Source organism: Mesoplodon mirus (assembly GCF_964341445.2).
Source record: "Mesoplodon mirus genome assembly, chromosome: 4".
NCBI classification, from domain to species: domain Eukaryota; kingdom Metazoa; phylum Chordata; class Mammalia; order Artiodactyla; family Ziphiidae; genus Mesoplodon; species Mesoplodon mirus.
The window spans coordinates 19,318,208-19,339,298 of NC_138979.1; the positions used below are offsets into that span (position 1 = coordinate 19,318,208).

Consider the following 21,091-nt stretch of genomic DNA (forward strand, 5'->3'; position numbering starts at 1 on the left):
AGTTGAGGCAAAGAAGGAACTGTTTAGATTTCAAGCAGAATTTAGAAGAACTAAAAAGGCACTAGAACTTGTGGGTTTGATAATAAAATTGCTTCCATCCTTAGTCTCTCCAAGAAAAACATTTCTCAAAGTAAAAAATGGCCTTGGTTTGAGGATGAAATACAGGGTGCTATTAGTAAAACATGACCTCCGGGTCAATGTCTCTGTTAAGGCGTCAGAAAGATTTAAGGACTATCTCAATGATCCTCTCAGCTAGACAAGAAGACTTCGGAGAACCTTAAAAGTACCATGTGAAGCAGGAGAGTTACCAGATCATCCAATAGTACTGTGAGAAATGTTACATTGTTATTGTTTTAAATCTTTAAATGTATGGGTGGTTGGTTAGGCAACAATAGATAAGCCAAACAGAGCTAATGATTTTTAGATGCACTTGTATAATGGTAGGATAAAATATCTTTGACTTCACATTTGACTTTTGATGTAATCAGAAAAAGGGCTATTTTTGCAAAAATATTCAAAAATTTTATTTATTCCACGTGCTTTGTATCTTTTATGTCATCATCTTTCTTTATTTTCTCTTCTTCAATTGTTAACTGGTCAAATTATCCCCATTTATTATTATTATTTTAAAAAATAAATTTATTCTCTTTATTTCTATTTTTGGCTGAGGTGGGTCTTCATTGCTGCGCGCTGGCTTTTTCTAGTTGCAGTGAGCGGGGGCTACTCTTCGTTGTGGTGCGCGGGCTTCTCATTGTGGGGGCTTCTCTTGTTGCAGAGCACGGGCTCTAGGCGCGCAGGCTTCAGTAGTTTTGACACACAGGCTCAGTAGTTGTGGCACACAGGCTTAGTTGCTCTGCAGCATGTGGGACCTTCCCGGATCAGGGATTGAGCCCGTGTCCCCTGCATTGGCAGGCGGATTCTCAACCACTGTGCCACCAGGGAAGCCCCCCCGTTTATTATTGGCTTGACATATATTTCAAGCAGTTCTGCAATATTGCTTTCATCAACTTCATGAAATCCAGCATCTTTTGTAATATTTACAAGTTCTTTTCACTTCTATATTTGAATTTATTATCTGCTATAATGTTGGTAGGATGGATACTAATGTCTTGAAAGAAAGGGTCTTTGGTTGGACATTAATTTTATCAGTAGTCAGTTTATTAATGAATAGGTTTGCTTTAAGATGACTTTGCTTCTCTTAAATAACCCAGACAATGGATTCTCATATAATGAGAGGCCCCCTGTACCACTCTATTTATAGCTGAACAGGCCCTAGTACCAGACAATGCTTGACTCTCTGGTAAAACTGAGTTGAAGCATGTGATTTTGGCTCACAGTCTAAGAGGATTGTCTACGTTTTATCCTGAATCTAAATCTTGGCACAAGCCACTCAGATATAACTTCGGGGAGGGAGAAAACTAGAGAGAAGTCTGGATCCCCTGGCCCATTTTAGCATGCCATTAGAGGCGGAAGAGGTGGAGAAAAGAAATGAATGCTCTGAGAAGACAGCTTCTGCATAGTCTACAGGAAGAGGCTGATGAGAGAGGTCTGCCCACCTGTGTTGTCCTTAAAGGCACCATGAACCTGCTCACTGGCAGATATGACCTGATGAATGTCCTGGGCTCTCACCAATAAAGTTAGTAAACCCTCATCTCTTGTGAGAGGATGGAGGAAGGAGGGGGTAGGGAAACAGAAAAGCAGGAAAAGAGGGCCGGAGATTCCCATCCCTCTACAGTGTCCATCTTACTGGAGAGAATCTACCCATGAGGTGATGGGAGGTTGGAAAGTCACAAAGCAGAGAAGGGAGGTAGGTGTTATACTCCGAGAGCAGATCATTCTCTATTTCTCTCTTAATTTTCCCCTGTGGAAAGGAGATACGAGAGCTGAGTAAAGGAAGCTACACTTCTGGGCAGAATTGCTTTAGCCACAGACTGATAGAAGCTGGTCACAGGAATGAGCTCTCATGCAAGATGAAGTTCAGAACTTACTGCTGAAAAAAGCTGTAAGATTTTTTTAAAGCCAATTTCCCCCAAAGTGTGTTACTAGAAATAGAAGGGAGTTGACTCCAAGGAAGGATTGAAGTGGAGTGAGAAGCTCTTGAGTGCAGATCTGGAGATTGGTGCAAGATTAAGCTGAGATTGAGAAGAAGAGAAAGATAGAAGGGAACCTATTGTACTTGGAATTGGTTTCTTTAAAAAAAACTATTTCAGAAGAGTTATCTGCTTCTATTGCGAAGTGTTAAGCTTAGCTGTGCCCACAAAGAACTCATTTTTGTAAATAATGAGTAGAACATTTGTAGCTATATTATATTATAGCTATAATCCACCCCCAAAGCCCACATTTTTTAGCTCGAACACAAAAATTAAATACATGATAAGGGAACATTTAAATTGAATAAATAGTTTTAGTGTTGGATTATCTTTCAGATGAAGTTGTACATTTATAGATACAGAACATATATATTCATTCATTCATGTAACTCAATAGTGCCTGCTCACTGCTAGTCACTACATGTAGTGCTCACATTATTAACACAGGTTTGGAAAACTTATTTTTAAAGGCTATAATGTATAAAGTGGGGTTACTGGCAGCAAGTCAATATTTTTAAATGGAAAAAAATCAGTAATGGAAAATTTGGAAAAAGCAGATATTCTTCTGCAAAGTACTTTACCTTAGGGGTAGAAGTTGCTGAAATACTGATCACATTATGCCTTTGCGATAAGAGTACAGATAGAAAGGTTAATAAATGCAGAATGCAAGTGAAAAGAATCACTTAGGGAAAAAAAAGACTCTAATTGTGATGCCTTTGGGGTTTTGCTATAAATGAATCCGTTGGACTTCTTCCTGATGCCAAACAAAGGGCTGCAATCTACTTTTATGTATGTTTCAGAGCCATATTTATTAACCCTTTTAATGCAGTGCTTTCACAGTAAACATAAGAATACCTGAAATCCAAACTTTCTGTTCATTTCTCAGTGGTCATCACAATGTCCCACCAAGCCAAAATCCTATGAGATCCTTCCTCTGGAATAAAAGCCTGTTTCTCCAGCAAGCTTTTCAACAGAATTTGAACTCTTCTATGCAGCTGGCAAAAACGTTGAACCAGCAAATTGAAAACACCCAGTGGTTTATATGTTTGGGTCTAAATAAAATTTCCCATGCACGCTATTCTATCGGTTTTATACATTCCCAGAGCAGGAACTGATAAGCTGAGCTAACAGGCAAGGGCTGAGAGGTGAAAATTGGTCCAGGATGCACAGTTTGTGAATTTACAGTCTGTTGAGTGGACCCAGCTGTGTGTCTTCTCTTCAGCAGGAGGGCTCTTCCCTTTTAAGAACTTTGTTCCACTCCACCCACCATGGTTTCTACCACCTCCCCAGGAGACTTCACTTCCTATGGGAAAGAACCACTTGTTGATAACATCTCAGGGAAAGTCAGAGCGGCTTTACGGTAATCACACAGATACTCTCTCTCCACTCCTCCTCCTCAACTGTGGCTTATTGTTTTCCTTCCAAGAACACTCATGTGAAAGGAAATGATGTGAAGGAAATGATGTGACACTAATGTCAATGAAACCCACCTTGCTCTCAGTCTGAGGGTTGGTTACGCTCTGAAATAGAAAGGGGAACTTGGCTTCTCAGAGGCTCATCTGAGACCCAGAGTGCTGAATTTTTATTTTTTTTATTTTTTATTTTTTGCAGTACACGGGCCTCTCACTGTTGTGGCCTCTCCCGTTGCGGAGCACAGGCTCTGGACCCACAGGCTCAGCGGCCGTGGCTCACGGGCCCAGCCGCTCCGCGGCATGTGGGATCTTCCCGGACCGGGGCACGAACCCGTGTTCCCTGCATCGGCAGGCGGACCCCCAACCACTGTGCCACCAGGGAAGCCCCAGAGTGCTGAATTTTAACCTGGTCAGTTACTTGGACACTTAAGTGAAGTTGTTTCAGAGGATGTTGAATGAGGTTTTCAAGCCATTCTTTCCCAGGTAAAGGCTATGTCTTCAAAGGCAAGCCTTTCTCTCCCCAACTTATCAATGGCACCAATTTGGCTTTTGGTGGATGTACCCCGCCAAGAGGGAGGGGGTCTCTGTTTTATTCACTGCTGTATCCTCAGGGCCTAGAATAGCGCCTGACACATGGTAGTTGAAAGGTAAATGTTGAAAGTTATTTTTTGAAACGTACATGTTGATTGATGATATTAGAATGTCAAGATGCTCAATCCATGCCTAGCATTTCCACTTAGCATCTAAAAACTTACACAAACAGATGTTGGGAATTTGGTTTGATGTACTTAAAATTATAACAGGAATTCTTACAGCCTCAGCTCAATTACTTGAAAAATCAACTAGTCTCTCTGTTTCTGTTTTGCCAACTGTGAAAAGGGGTCTGGCCAAGTCTTCATTGTGACAATAGAGTGAGGACATAAGCATGGTTCCTAAAACCTAACAGAGAGCCATGCATTCCTACGGGGTGCTTGTCAACCCCAAACTTAGCTCATTCTTTTTCTGAATGCGGACGCATAAAATGGCATAGATTAAGATGTCTGTCAAGAGTTAAGCCTCCTTATTTTTATCTTCTCTTGATAGAATTGTCATGGATTCAGCACTGAAAGGGTCTTTTAGGCTAAATATTAGTCCCCAAATTGGATGAATCGGAACTATCAATATTACAGACAATACCTACGTGTCCTAAACCTGCCTCCTGAAAATGTACTCTGCATGCATGTGGGGAAGAATAATGTATGTCGCATCCCAGCATCCCATAACATTCCTTTTATAGAACAAGATTCCCACAGAGTTTTAACACACAAAGTTGTCTCTTAAGAAGAAGGCCCTATTTGGGAGCCAGTGGACACCCGGCAGGGATTCCTGACCCCAAGCCCCATTCCCAGCACCCCCCAGCTCCTGTCGTTATGTGATCCCAGGCAAGGCTTTTAACCCCTTGGGGCTCCAGCTTCTTTATCTATGAAATAACATTGGCTTCCTGCCTTCCAAGGGAACCAGAAGGAAGAATGAGTTAATATTTATATAGCACATTGAGAGCCTCCAAGAAAGACACCGTACAACTGGGAAATATGATACAATGGGAAGAACGTCCTTTGTTTTTAACTTGTTGGTCTCTGGTCAGCCTTTCTGGGCCTAGTCCCTATGTACAATGTTAAAATAACAGGCAAAAGTGAAAGACCATTCTGAACCTAATTCAGGTAGGATGACTCTGAATTGTAGCTGCTGGAGTCTTTGTTCATTTGTTAACTTTAGGGAGTCCAGGGACTCAGCTAATGGTTATTTCCCCAGTTGCTGAAGGTGTAATTGGAATAGACATAGTTGACAAGGGGCAGAATCCCACATTTGGTCTCTGACCCGTGGGTGATGGCCACTATGGTAGGAAGGGCTAAGCAGACACCCCTAGGGTTTCCATTCATATCAAGAGAGTAAATCAGAAACAGTACTGCATCCCTGGGAGGAGTGCAAAAATTAATGTTGCCATCAAAGACTTGAAAGAAGTCTGGGTGATGATATGTAGTGTAGGCCCTGACAGTTTTTTGTTTGATTGTTTATTTTTCATAGTGCAAGTGCCTGATTTAAGCTTTGATTGCCAAGGCATCCTCTTCAAAGTCAGCTATCTTGAATAAACACAGTGCCAGCCGCAAGACTAGATAAAAAGCCAGGCTGTCCCTACTCCAACCCACCAGCTCCTTTGTTAGAGATCTTGGTTGATTTCGATAACTGACCATCTGGGCTCCTGGGTTTCCTCTTCTTGTGCTTTAGGTTCCTGCTCTTATATTTTATTTATTTATTTTGAATTTTTGAATTTTATTTTACTTATTTTTTTATACAGCAGGTTCTTATTAGTCCTGCTCTTACATTTTAAACTCACCAATAAATAGTGAGCCTGCAAAATCCTAGGCAGCCCCCTCTCAACCCCAATAAAAGCAGAACTCCAGGGGCTTCCCTGGTGGTCCAGTGGGTAAGACTCCGCGCTCCCAATGCAGGGGACCCAGGTTCCATCCCTGGTCAGGGAACTAGATCCCACATGCTGCAACTAAAGATTCGCATGCCAAAACTAAAAAAAAATCCCGCATGCCGCAACGAAGATCCCGTGTGCCACAACCAAGACCTGGCGCGGCTAGCTAAATAAATAGATAGATAAATAGATAGATAATTAGATAACAGAACTCCAGGCCTGTGCTCTCTCTCTCTACCTGTGACTTTGCTGTATGACCCTATGTGTCCCGTGTAATTTCTAGGACTTGAAAATAATAAAACTTTTTTTTCAAAGCTTCCTATTAGTTATTGCTGAGGGCATCTTACAATTATAATAAGAACCACAAGGGCCGGTCCAGCCACAATATTAGTTATCTATAGGCTGAAAGCTGCACAAAACATGACACTTACCACATCTCCATTGAACTCACCAGTTTGACCTGTGCAGAAGTCACACTGATCTTGAAGAATGAGTGATGCCTACTATAAACTTAATGAAGTGGTCACTAAAACTCCACCTGCTGCCCCAGATGTAGTATCTTTCCTGGAGCAAATTGACATGTTCTTGAGCACTTGCTTTGCAGCTACTGACCTGGTGTATGCCCTTTTCTCTATACCAAGTTGTAAAGGGCACCAGAAACAGTTTGCTTTTACTCGTCAGGGCTAACAGTGCACTTTCACAGTCTTGCCTCCGGGCTATACCAATTCTACTTTCTGTCATATTATTCTGGACAGATCTTGATTATCTTGACATTCCACAAAACATCATACTCCAAGCTCACTGATGACATTATGATGATTAGATTTGATGTTCATAAAGTAGCAGATACTTTAGAGGCCTTAGTAATGTGTCTGTAAATTAGAAGGTGGGAGATAGGTCCCATTGAAAAAAATCCCCTTATAAGAGGACTCAAACTCAAGCTCAGTGTAGTTAAAACCCCTGTTGTTCAGGGGTCAACTGTATATATCACATTTGAATGTGCTACTTGGACCCACCTAGAGAATCAACTGTAAGCCTGGTTTACAGATTGTTCTGTCTTGTATGCTAGTAACACTCAGTGCCTGCCGCTCAGGGTTGATGCTGAAGGATGCTGGTGAGGAAAAACATTCCCATGGGTAGAACTCTGAGCAACATACTTAGTTGTACACAATGTCCAGACTGAGAGATGGCCAGTAGTACATATGGATACCAACTCTTGGGCAGTTGATAGTGGTTTGATTGGATATGTGTTAGGCATCACCAGAAAAACATGAATATATATATTACATGTATCACCAATATGAGATAGATGTATATATATTAGAATATATAATATATATGTTAGGATATATCTACATTTATATATATTTAGGATACAGGCATATATTGTTTCATTATGCTTCACTTTTCTGTGCTTTATAGATATTATGTCTTTTTGCAAATTGAAGGTTTGTGGCAACCCTGTGTTGAGCAAGTCTATCTGTGCGATTTTTCCAACGGTATTTGCTCACTTCGTGTTTCTGAACTTACCTTACTAAGGCTGATCCTGCTAACACCAATGCTGAAGTCTTACTATGTCAGCACCAGAGATCAATACTGATGCCCTGGTGGCAGATTGACTTCACTGGACCTCTTCCTTCTTGGAGGGAGCAGAGACTTGTCCTCACTGGAGTAGATACATTCTAGGTGTGGATGTGCCTTCCCTGCCCCACGATGCTTCTGCCAGGAGCACTATCTATGGACCAAAGAACACCTTATTCACCGTCATGGTACTCTCCGTAGCATTGCTTCTGATCAATGACTTCCATAGCATCTCTTCTCTCACAGCAAAGCGAATGCAGCAATGGGCTCTTGGCCATGGAATTAACTGGTCTAACCATGTACTACATCACCTAGAAGCAACTGAGCAAATTTTGAAAGCTTACTGGTACAATGTAATGGCTTATGAAGACTCAGTTCCTGTGTCAGATGGGAGTCAGCATCCTGAAAGGATGGGGTGCTATCTTAAAGGATATTGTAAATGCTGTGAAGGATATTGTACACGTTTGAAACAGAGAACATATATGGTGCTATCTCCCCCACAGCCAGAATATACGGGTCTTGGAATCCAGGGGTGGAAGTGGCTTGTTTGCCACTGAACCCATAGATTCAGTCATAGAGTTTTTGCTTCCCATCCTGACTATCTTGAGCTCTGCTTGTTTGGAGTTCTTAGTCCCCAAAGAGGAGCTGCTCACCCAGGGCTCCAGGTGAAGAACCCCAATCAGCGAGGCCCTCTGCCAGACTTTACAGAGAAGAAAAGCATGACTGATGTGTCTGTGAAGAATCCAGGAGAAGGACAACCTCTCAAAGGCCCTCGTGTCTGGAAAATACATTCTGGGCAGTATTGGAAGAGTTTTGATTCTGTCAGGTTTATACAACAAGAGAGACATCAGTCGTGCTTACTGATTTTTATTTATTTGTTCATCTAAATGGAAAGAAAATTCAGGGTTTTAAGGTCTGTAGAAATGGACAATCGTTTTCCAGGCCTCTGAAGCACTTGAAGATACAATTAAAAAGAAAAACTTCCTTATTCTCTTGTCTGCATAAGTTATAGCACTAACTTAAAATAAACTTAATAACTTATAGAGCAGGGCTGCTGGTTAAAACAAAATTAACGTTAGTCCAATTACAGCCTCATTTAACCATCACTGGTGATTCTGCGAAGGTTATTATTGTTCATATACTCTACTTACTTCTTGATAAAGGGCCCACTCATGCCTTTAAAACATTGCTTGTTTTGTCCATATTTTAATGCTGTAGTTAAGTGCATGGACTCTGGAATTTGATGCTGGGGTTTGAATCCTGGCTCAGTCACTTTCTAGCTCTGTGATCTTAGTAAGTCAATTAACCTCTCTGTTCTTAAGTCCCTTATCTCTAAAATGAGGATGATAGCAGTACCTGCTTTTTCTTAAATTAATTTTTTAAAATTGGAGTATAGTTGATTTATAATGTTGTGTTAGTTTCTGTGGTACAGCAAAATGAGTCAGTTATACGTACACATATATCCACTCTTTTTTAGATTCTATTCCCATATAGGTCATTACAGAGTAGTGAATAGAGTTCCCTGTGCTATTCAGTAGGTTCTTATTAGTTATCTATTCTATATAAGCAGTACCTACTTCAAAGTGTTGTTTGGAGCATTATAATATGCAAAGTCCTTACAATGGTGCTTGGCCCATAGTAAGCGATGAATAAATGTTAGCAGTTGTTAATATTATAATTTGGCAATGCTTGCTCTATGTCAGCTTGCCAGGAATATAAACCCTTTTATATCCTCTCTCTCTTTTTCTCTAGCAAACCTGCAGAACACCTGCTAAATAACTTATGGATTAAATTGTGTCCCCTGTTTCCGCCCCCTCCTCCCTGCCCTACATTCATATCTTAAAGCCTTAACCACCAATGAGACTGTATTTGGAGATAGGACCTTTAGGGAAGTAATTAAGGTTAAATGAGTTCACAAGGGTGGTGATCTAATCTGATAGGACTGGTGTCCTTACAAGAGGAGGACGGACGAGACACCAGAGATTTCTCTCCCTCTGCAGGTACACAGAAGGAAGGCCGTGTGAGGATGCAGAGGGGAGGCAGCCGTATACTAGCCTGGAAGAGCAACCACACCAGAAACCAATCCTGCTGACACCTTGATCTTGGACTTCCAGCCTCCAGAACTGTGAGAAATAAATGTCTTGTCGTTTAAGCCACTCAGGCTATGGTATTTTGCTATTGCAGCCTGATCAGACTAAGACAGTGACCATGAAATGTTTTAACTCACATTTTCAGTAAGAGACAACTGAGCAGTCCTGAAGTACAACACATGATGCCATCCTCCATGCCACTGGGAAAGTCTGGTACCTACCATGGGGGGGTGGGGTCGCCGTGAGGAGTCATATACCCTCAGGACTACTGTCCACTTGCTTCCCTCAATATAACTACTTTTACTACAAAATTAATGGAGGCCTCAGGCTGACTACTAGCTATGCAGGGGTTAGTTATTACCTGTGAGGAGCTCTTTACTCTGATTTCTTTCTTCTTTTAGGCCCATCACAGATGATTTTGTAGGAATAAGAATTTGGTCCATTGAGTCATTGATCAGATTCTGGATTAGTGTGACCTCATGTTGGCTGGAGCCTTCCATTCTCTCAGGAGCTGGGCAGCGCTGGCTGGAGTCCTGGTCATTCCACTTCTTGGGATGCCGAAGCCCTCCCTAAGATGTCTTCTAGTTCCCTGAGGCTGCCCTTTTCACACACTCTTCCTCCCCATTCCTTGTCCCACAGTGGCTGGATCTGTGCCCCAGAGTTGCCTTTTGAAAACTTCAGTCACAAGAAGCACTCACGAATTCAGTTGTCCTGACCGAAGATTCAGGGATCACGGTAAGAAGGTTTGGGGATCATGGAAGGTGAGGCCCCAGCCTTGGAATTTTCTCTCCTGCTTCTCTACACTCTTTTCTCTTTACCTTTCCTTCCAGAATTCCCTAAGAGCTCTTCCCTTCAGTACAGAGAAGAATTCATCTGGATTCTAAGATTTACACTTGCAGATACCCTGGTTAATATGCTTGCAGAACAAAGAGCCTTCCATTTTAAGGCAGTTTTGCTTATAAATTTACTATAAATATATATTATATAATATGTATGACATATGCATATATGTATATTATATGCATATTATGTATATGTATTGCCTATATAAAATATTACATATTTATAAATACCCTCTTTTTTCTTCTTACTACATTAGGAGCAATTAAGGCAATTTGGAGATAAAAGGAACTGCTGAGTTTAGGAATAAAGATTTAACTGTGGAGTTTGGCTCTCCTCACAGCCACTCATTGACTTGTGAAAAGCTGTTTGCAATTTACTTCTGAATTTATTTCTCAGGTGAAGGGTATTCAGAATCTGAATGTAGGAATTATGTAAAACATGAAATCATGTAACTGTAGGAAAATCAGAGCAGTCTGGCTTTGGCTTTTCAAATCTTTAAGGGTTTCCTAAGAGCATTATTAAAAAATAAGGGGGTGGGGAGAGAGAGAGAGAGAATGAATGAATCCAGAAAAGTTTGTTGTATCACATTGAATTTCCTAGTTGACCTCTGCGATGGTAAAGTTAGATTTCTATGTATTTGACTCTAAATGAACTACAGAAAATGCAAAAACGTATACAGCGTAATCATGGCAATTGACAGCGATCATTCTAAGGATGCCACATCTGGAACAGGTTTTGCGCCTGGAAAGCTTCGACCAGTCGGTCCGCGGGGCGCTGCAAGAGGGCTGGGCCGCCGCTCCCAGCACTGGCTTTTCCGCGGAGCCCGGCACTCCCCAAACACCGCGCCTGGCCCGGGGCTACGGGTCCAGCGCCCCGCGTCTCCCGAGCTTCGCGCGTCCTTGGCCCGCGTCCCGCCTCCGCCCCTCCCGCCGCCGCCCACGCCCCACCCGCGGTGGGCAGGAGGAGGCGGCGGTCGGCCCTCCCCGCGCCCTTTTTAAAGCGTCACGGGCTGGGGCCAGCCGGCTGATCCTGGCGGCGGAGGGAGCGGCGCGTCGAGCGCCCAGGGCTGCGCTTCCCCGGCCGGCGGGGCGGCGCCGTGGGCCGGCCGCTCCGGGCTCCCCGACGCCACCGGCGCCCCAGCTCCGCCCCGGGCTTCCCCGCCATGCGCCCCGGCTAGTGCGCCTCGGGCGCAGCGCCCACCAGGCCGGTCCCGCCGCTCGCCCCGCCGCCGGCATGCTGCCCCGGCTGCTGCTCGCCGCGCTCTGCCTGGCCGGCCGGCTGGGAACCTCCCGCAGCTGCCAGCTGCCCTCGGAGTGGAGACCCCTGAGCGAGGGCTGCCGCGCCGAGCTGGCCGAGATCATCGTGTACGCCAAGGTGCTGGCGCTGCACCAAGAGGTGCACGGCTTGTACAACTACCTGCCCTGGCAGTACGAGGCCGGCGAGGCGGGGCTCTTCTACTCGGCCGAGATCGAGATGCTGTGCGACCAGGCGTGGGGCAGCATGCTCGAGGTGCCCGCGGGCTCCAGGCTCAACCTCACCGGCCTGGGCTACTTCTCCTGTCACTCCCACACCGTGGTCCAGGATTACTCCTATTTCTTCTTCCTCAGGTGAGCCCGCCACCTCCCGCCCACACCACCCCCTCGGCCATTTGCGTGTGAGGTCACCTTTATTGGGAGCCGGATCAGGACCTCCCACAGGATCCTGGCCGTGCGTGCGATGTTAGATGATGCCTTGGGCTCCTTCCCGTACTCGCCTCTTTCCTGCTCCTCCCGACGTGTCTACAACATCCGGGGTACCTCTGGCTAAGACTTGGCAAAAGAGGGATGATTCCTGCGCTTAAAGGGCAGAAGAATGTTTCAGGCAAAAGCTCTAGGTGGTTTCCAGCAACAAGTAGCCAGCCTGTTCCAGGAGCAAAGGTTTATGCGGGGGGCTCCGGGGGGTGGGCGGGGAGACCCTGGTCACAGTGCTTTGAGGAATATAAAGGTAAATCAGGCAGGAGCCCTCTCTGAGTCCCATGAAAGTTGGTTTGTGGTCCAGATGAAATGCTTGTGGATAAGAATTGAGGTGATGGCTTCGACTCAAGTTTGAAATAAAGAACAGGTGGAACCCTAATTTAGGTGGGACCCTATATTTTAAGCTGGATTCGGTGGGAGTAGTTTGGGCTGGGCGGTGGTCAAAACAAAACCCCTGGGCTTCCCTGGTGGTGCAGTGGTTGAGAGTCCGCCTGCCGATGCAGGGGACACTGGTTCGTGCCCCGGTCCGGGAGGATCCCACATGCCGCGGAGCGGCTGGGCCCGTGGTCCATGACCGCTGAGCCTGCGCGTCCGGAGCCTGTGCTCCGCAACGGGAGAGGCCACAACAGTGAGAGGCCTGCGTACCGCAAAAAAAAAAAAAAAAAAAAAAAAAAAACCCTCTGAAATCGGACCGTTGCTGGAATTCTGGCTCTGCTCTCCCTATGATTTTGAGCAAGTTACTGACCTTGTCCAGAACCTCAATAGCCTCACCTTCATAATGTGAGAAACAAGGCTGGTTGAGACTAAAACACAGTAACTCATGCAAAACACCTGGTTCAGGTTAGATGGGGAACGAATAGTTACTCTATTCTGCGCACCTGCTTAAATGCCAAGATGGGAATGGTGTGGAATGCAGCCCAGCTGTTGTCTTCTTGTTTCACTCATGTTAGCTCATATCAGCTGCCAGCAGACCTCAATGCCAGGCTCTTCGAAATAGCAAAGGTTTATGGAGGACGGTAAGGGCTCGGGGCGGGGTGTCACAGGGCTTTGAAGAATACAGAGGTGAATTAGGTAGGACGCCCTGTCTGATTGGAGACTCCTGGAATCTCGTGCAGTTCCATGAAAGCTGGTCTTGTGGTCACGGTGAAATGCGTGTGGATAAGAATTCAGACGATGGGTTCAACTGAAGTTTGAAATAAAAAACAGCAGGTGGAACCCTAAATGCATTGGTTGTCTCCAGTTGAAGGAGAAGACTGATACGTTAGATTCCATTTTGAGGTTCTGTATCTATCAAGATAGCGAGTGAATCCACGGCTGTGATGGGCCGTGGATTCACTCTCTATCTTGATCTTCAGGGGATCCAGAGGATCCAGTCTTCCCAGCCCCTGGAGTAGCAGTAAGGAAATATGGACTGACCATGACCTTGGCCTGCAGACTCACTTTTAGCTCTCGAGATTTCATGTCACTGAGAAAGAAAACAGTAAGTTCCACAGAGGGCCGTCGGGAAGCTCATGTCAACACATGTTTTCCATATTGAAGCCAGAATATCTAAGTTTAGAATACATGGCGTGCTTTGTGTTGGCTTGGGTGGTTTAGCTAGATTAAGCTGAGTTTTTTTAATTGCTTGAGAAGTAGAGTTTCTAAATGAAGTCAGCAAGGAGTGAGACAGTGTCTTCTTGATACAGAGAAACTTCACATAGATTTTTTCATGCCTTTATTTAGGGAAAACACTGGGAACCCAGCTATAAAACTATTCAACAATAAAACTTAATTTTCCCAAGAAAAAAGAGCTGGGGCTTCCCTGGTGGCGCAATGGTTGAGAGTCCGCCTGCCGATGCAGGGGACACTGGTTCATGCCCCGGTCCGGGAAGATCCCACATGTCGCGGAGCAGCTGGGCCCGTGAACCATGGCCGCTGAGCCTGTGCGTCCGGAGCCTGTGCTCCGCAACGGGAAAGGCCACAACAGTGAGAGGCCCGCGTACCGCAAAAAAAAAAAAAAAAAAAAAAAAAAAAGAGCTGGAGTACTTGAGAAGACATTATTTTCTTTTCCGATTTTATAATGAAATACAGTTTTGTCTGCTGGCTCTGCGGTGGTCAACCAACTCTTTCATCTTTTGCTATGACATGTTTATAAAACGTTAGGGCAGAAATACAGAGTCAAATGGTAGTCTGACAGATTTCTATTTCTCAGGGCTGTGTTGCCCTGATGTATGTTAACAACCGCATACAAATCATTCCTCTTCTGTTATTCTGGGACCCACTGAGAAGAGAACAGATTCTGGTCAGTGTCACAGGAGAAAGTGGCAGTGGAGACTCCCTGGTGACCCCTAAATGCCCCCTTTTGGCCGGAGGGTAACTCCCATCTCTCCTTTTCCTTTTCTTGACTTTATCTTGCCAACAGATACTTTACGTGAGGCTCTGTAAAAATATTAACTAACTTTCATACTGTCCTCACTCTGTGCCAGATGCTTTACTTACTTTTTAAAATGCAGTCCTTACACCACCATTAAATAATAAGGCGCTGTTGTCATCCTCTTTTTATAGATTGTAAATTGAAGCTTAAAGAATTTAAGAAATTCACTTTGTGTCGGACAGGAGGTAAGTAGCAATGGTAGGACTTGAATCCCGGCTCATTACAACTGGCTTTCCTTTCACCAAGAAACACTCTGAGAAGGAAGGCCACTTGGGAGATACAAATAGACAGACACATGCGCACACTCCCCCATTCCCCAGCTCACGTTTTTTGAAAACCTTAAGAATAGACTCATGTGATGTGAGGCAGAGAAACAAAGTCACTCCTCTAATGAGAGCCATGTAAGACATTGTCGTATAATTGGCAACTGCATCTAAATCAGTGAAGTTAGAACGCACACTCACACCATGCACAAAAGTAAACTCAAAATGGCTTAGAGGGCCTCCCTGGTGGCGCAGTGGTTGAGAGTCCGCCTGCCGATGCAGGGGATACGGGTTCGTGCCCCGGTCTGGGAGGATCCCATATGCCGCGGAGCGGCTGGGCCCGTGAGCCATGGCCGCTGGGCCTGCGCGTCCGGAGCCTGTGCTCCGCAGCGGGAGAGGCCACAACAGTGAGAGAGGCCCGCATACCGCAAAAAGAAAAAAAAAAAAAATGGCTTAGAGACTTTGCGCCTTTATGAGACTTTTTCTCATAAACATAAGACATGACACCATAAAACTCCTAGAAGAGAGCATAGGCAAAACATTCTCTGACATAAACCGTGCCGATGTTAGGTCAGTTTCCCAAGGCAATAGAAATAAAAACAAATATAAACAAAAGAGACCTAATCAAAATCAAGCTTTTGCACGGCAAAAGAAACCATTAAAAAAAAGAAAAGGCAACCTATAGAATGGGAGAAAATATTTGCAAATGATGTGACAGACATGGGCTTAATCTCCAAAATATAAAAGCAGCTCATACAACTCAACAAAAAACAACCCAATCAAAAAAATGGGCAGAAGACCTTAACAGACATTTCTCCAAAGAAGACATGCAGATGGCCAGTAGGCACATGAAAAGATGCTGAGCGTCACTAATTATTAGAGAAAAGCAAATCAGAACTACAATGAGGTACCACTTCATGCCGGTAAGAATGGCCATCATTAAAATGTCTACAAATAACAAATGCTGGAGAAGGTGTGGAGAAAAGGGAACCCTCCTACATTGTTGGTGGGAATGTAAGTTGGTACAGCCACTATGAAAAACAGTATGGAAGTTCCTCAGAAAACTAAAAATAGAACTACCCTATGATCCAGCAATCCCACTCCTGGGCATATACACGGACAAGACTATAATTTAAAAAGATACATGCACCCCTATGTTCATAGCAGCGCTATTCACAATAACCATGACGTAGAAACAACCTAAATGTCCATCGACAGATGAATGAGTAAAGAAAATGTGGTGTATATACAGTGGAATACTACTCAGCCATAAAAAAGAACAAAATAATGCTATTTGCAGCAACATGAGTGTAACTAGAGGTTATCATACTAATTGAAGTAAGTCAGAAAGAGAAAGACAAATACCGTATGATATCACTTACATGTGGAATCTAAAATATGGCACAAGTGAATCTGTCCACAAACCAGAAACAGACTCACAGATAAAGAGACTAGACTTCTTGTTGCCCAGGAGGACAGGGGGAAGGGAGAGGGACGGACTGAGTGTTTGGGGTTAGTAGATGCAAACTGTTACACTTAGAATGGATAAACAACATGGTCCTACTGTATAGCACAGGGAACTATATCCAGTCTCCTGGGATAAACCATAATGGAAAAGAATATTTTTAAAAGTACATATACGTGTATAACTGAGTCACTTTGCTATATAGCAGAAATTAGCACAACATTGTAAATTAACAATACTTTAAAAAAAGACATTGTCATAAAATTGGCAACACTGTCACAGTCTTCTGTTGACTCTTGATTCAGGATGGTACACCCCATATGTATCCAGTCTACAGCTCTGCTTTTTTCCTTTTTTCCATTAGGATGGATGAAAATTATAACCTCTTGCCTCATGGAGTCAATTTCCAAGATGCCATCTTTCCAGACACTCAAGAGAACAGAAGGATGTTTTCCAGCCTTTTCCAGTTTTCAAACTGTTCCCAAGGGCAGCAACTGGCAACTTTCTCCAGTGACTGGGAGGTCCAAGAAGACACTAGGGTAAGAATTGGCTGTACTCTGAGCTACAGCAAAATAGTAGAATAGCTACATCTTGTGTGCATTTTGTGACGAAGGGAGTCAAGAGTCCTCTTCCAAAAACCCAGACCAAAGAGTATTTTTCTCCCTTCCCTGCCCGCAGTTAACAAACACTGCTCATAAACTTTGGATTTCTGAGGCTTTACTGTTTGGCGTGGGGTTCCTCACAAAGTGAGGGAACAAGATGGGATGAAGGTTGGCACACTGTGCCTCAGTTTCGTCTTCTGTAAAATGGAAACAATAGTAGCAGCTACCCCGTAGGGCTGATGGGACATGATTTAACCAGGCAGGAAATGGAAACGTGTAAAGCCCCTAGCACAGTAAGTGCTCGATACACATGAGCTATTACGACTGCGATCACTATTATTATCACTATTACTGATAGCATAGGGCTCTAAGGAGTTTTCTAAGAGGAAAGAAAAAGCCCTTAAGGAAATGGACTTAAATAATTATCATAGCTAACACTTCTATGATTCTTATCTATAGTTGCTAAGACGTGGAGGTACAGTGTGACCAAGGTAATTGTGGAATGTAAGGGTCGGGTAGTTTTGGGCATGAAAATATAAAAGGGATCCTTCGATCTGAGGCAGTTGCCAGAGTTGTGGAGACATTTTGAGGATTGTCACTTTCCCAGAGCAGTGGCATTGCCACAATAGACCTGTGGTGATTGTGGGACCAGGTCAGGGGAGGTGGTGGCTCATGGCTCCCAGTCTCCCATCTGAGATGTTTTTAGGACCATGTGACAGACCACTGGAGAGAGTTCTGATGTGGGGATGTGGGTGTCCCCTGAAACAAGGACTTTTTTAATGGGTCAATTTGCACATGTTAGGTGGCTTCCTTCTTTTCTCCTATCTGGGGTGGCCTTGGGGGATGTGACTTTCTCTTGTCTGGTGGATTGGCCCAGGGGAGTGGCCTTGTTTGCCCAAACCTCCTTACCTTCTGCCCAGGGCTCCCTGGCACCTGGAGGCTTTCTTCATGTTCTTTGCCCAGAAACTGTTCTCATGATGGGCAGGTGCATCCAACTAAGGAAAAATGTGGATTCTTACTTCCTTAACACGACCAAGGGTTCCTTCCTTAGGCCTCCTCGACTGACAGATCTAGACTCCTCTGACCCTTCCTCCATGGTTTGCCAGAATTTTCTGAGTGCTTGTCTTATATTTTGCTCCCAACATGGTCCCAAGCACCTGTTTGTTAGTTTGTTTTTCTGCTCTTCATCTGGTGGTGGGTGCTGGCACCCACCCTGCATTGAACTGGACCTACCAAGTATAAGCCTGAGTATCCCCAGCCTGGGTCAGTCCTTAGCATGTTCCGAATGAAATCCTTTTAGTCTTGGTCCTTTGGGTCTCCATCCTGTGGGAGTTTTGCTTAAACTACTAAATCCTTGGTAACAATAGATTTATATCAAGAGATCAGATGTTGTTCCAAAAATACCTTATAGTTTAGCCCCCAAACTCTTTAGCTATATAACTGATTAGCCCCGTGGTCACATAATGAAGCTATTAACATTTCCCTGGAATTAGATTTTTCCATCATTAGAAAAAAGTAGAACAATAGGACCATGGAGAATTGTTTCAGTGTGAAGGCAGTCCTATTTCTGGTGGTCAGATGTTGATCTTGGGGAGAATTCCTTTTCCCTTTCATCACCCTGGTCTCTTAGACAACAAAGGGTGGGCGTGTGCATTTGCTCGAAGAGTCAGAAGCTTCTGGGGAGGAAAGTTAATTGTTACAGATTGCTGAGCTGCTGTGTAGCTGAACGCGTTTATGGACCTTGTACTTTTCAACACTTTGGCTCTTTCCATTTTTATCCGTGGACCATTTGGAAATGTACCACATTAGAGCTAAATTAAATTAGCTAGTTCATTTGAGAATTTAGGTTTAAACTAAAACTAAGTTGGCTTTCTGGTAAATGTTGTTAGCATTTACATTTTACAACACTCCTTGAGAAATTTTTATGGCCTCTGGAGTGATTAAAGTAGCTGTGACTTGAAGATCTCAGAGTTAGATGAAGAGTTATTGACAATTACTTGCTCCTTTCTTCCAAAAAAGGCTAAAAATTCTCTGCCTTTTCTGTCTGAAGGTGGGCATGCTATTTTCTCTCCTACGCAGTCTAAACACATCATATTACATCAGAAGCTATGTTTTTCCTAAGGTGGTGGGGTCTCTGTCTTAGGAGGGACCAGAGGAGTTGTACAGGTCACCTTTTTACTCCAGTTAGACTCTTGCTAATTGGAACACACGAATCCTTCATTTGTTCTGAGACCTTTATGAATGGCCTTGGATGTTGCACGTTAACATGGCTTTCTTGAATTACGTGCCATATCTTAGATGATGATAAATCCTGGAGGAACGCTGAGTTCTTGTCCTTTTCACTGTTGCTGCTGCTCTCCTCTAAGCCCCCAGTCAGCTTGAACGGTGGATCTAGGCTCTGGTTGTGAAGGGCACATCTCCTTCTTTTGTCTCATAGTTCTCACTCACTCGGAGCATCACATGAATCTGGGACTCTAGGGTCCATCTGGAGGTTAAGAAATGGAACCAGAGGAAACTACGTAGGGAAACATTTTGTGATGCACACCCAGGGTGACCTGCAACTCATCCTCAGCAGCTGAATCCTCCCATTCTCTAGTTCCACCCTCAAACGTTCCACCCATGCCTCAGACAGTAGAAACACAATCTTGCTTTCAAAAGTTGCCAGGAGGGCTTCCCTGGTGGCGCAGTGGTTGAGAGTCCGCCTGCCAATGTAGGGGACACGGGTTCGTGCCCCGGTCCGGGAAGATCCCACATGCTGCGGAGTGGCTGGGCCCGTGAGCCATGGCCGCTGAGCCTGCGCGTCCAGAGCCTGTGCTCCGCAACGGGAGAGGCCGCAGCAGTGAGAGGCCCACGTACCGCAAAAAAACCAAACCAAAACAAACAAACAAAAGTTGCCAGGAAATCAGCAGCGTTCCTAAGTGTTTAGTGTCTCTCTGGTGCAGTATCATGGTGTTAATGGGACCATGGGGGATGTCTTTGGCAAATTAGAGCCTCCATCCCATTTTCTGGCAGGATTCTCTCCACACCAGCCAAGAAGCTTTTCCTTCTTTTCTTCCCTGCTGGGTGAGTGTTAACAATCAAAACAGAAGTTGTCTGTTTTCCCCTCTCAGCATGTCCTGTCCCCTAGGACCAATACCCAGGCTGATCCACACTGTTCTAGAATGTCATGGGATTGAAGTAAAATCTGTGAAAGACCTGCTGCCATCTTTCTGTTTTCCCATTTTGGAGTCAGGAGGGATGGTGGGGGAGCTGTCATCCTCCAAGCTGCCTCCGAAGGAACGTCGACTTTTCATCAGGAGATTGAGATTGGCTCAGCCATTTCCAGAGGCGTGACCTCGGGCAGGACCCTTAATGTCTCACAACCTCAGTTTTCTAATCTATAAAATGGGGCTAAAAACGTCTAAACTGTCTCAGGTTGTTATAAGGGCCTAAGTAGAACACATGTTTGAAAGCACTTTGTCAAGTCTCAAGAGTGCTGACTGTAAATTGGTAATTAGAAAGTAGGGCTTTCGAATGTAAAGGGTATGTCGCTTTAAAAAAGCTTCCTGCTTCTTCCCGGGGCAGTGGCAGAGTGGTGGCAGCAGTGGTGACAGGGATATGTGTTGGAGATGGGAACAGTGACGAGGAAGCTGTCATGTGTACTGTCATTCATTCAATAGAACTTATTGGGTTCCAGCCAGGGAGCACTTAAAAAAAATCGTTTACTGAATTATAAACCACGTTCATGTGGACTCCCAAATCTAAAAGTACAAAATGGCAGTCAGTAGAGTTTTTTTCTCCCACCTCTGACACCCATCCACCCAGTTCCCACCTGCCCTCCAAACAAGTAACCACTGTTCACAGTTTCTTGTAAACGTTCGATGAGTATTCTCGTCCAACAAACAATTCAAACGTGATTTATTGTCGTCTTTGACACCAGTGGCACTGCACTATGCACACTTTGCTGTGCCCTGCGTTATTCATAAGTAGATCTTAAACATCTTTCCATATCAGTGCATGTAAGTTGCTTTAAATGGCTGCATAGTATTCCATTGTATGAATGCCTCACTGTATATATTTAATCAAGTCCCCTGTCGATAGGTAGTTATGCTGTTTCCAATCCATTGATATTACATAGAGTGCGGACATGTATAACATT

The 21,091-nt window shown here is 44.3% G+C and overlaps 1 protein-coding gene across 1 annotated transcript in view; it reads left to right on the forward strand.

Moving 5' to 3' along the window:
• The first annotated feature begins 11,525 nt into the window (after positions 1 to 11,525).
• Positions 11,526 to 21,091, forward strand: part of CCDC3 (coiled-coil domain containing 3) — a 110,882-nt gene continuing 101,316 nt past the window's right edge. The window contains exons 1-2 of the mRNA XM_082616824.1: positions 11,526 to 12,084; positions 16,716 to 16,890. Coding sequence (XP_082472950.1) covers positions 11,711 to 12,084; positions 16,716 to 16,890 — 549 coding nt within the window. The 5' untranslated portion in view covers positions 11,526 to 11,710. The remainder of the gene's footprint in view (positions 12,085 to 16,715; positions 16,891 to 21,091) is intronic.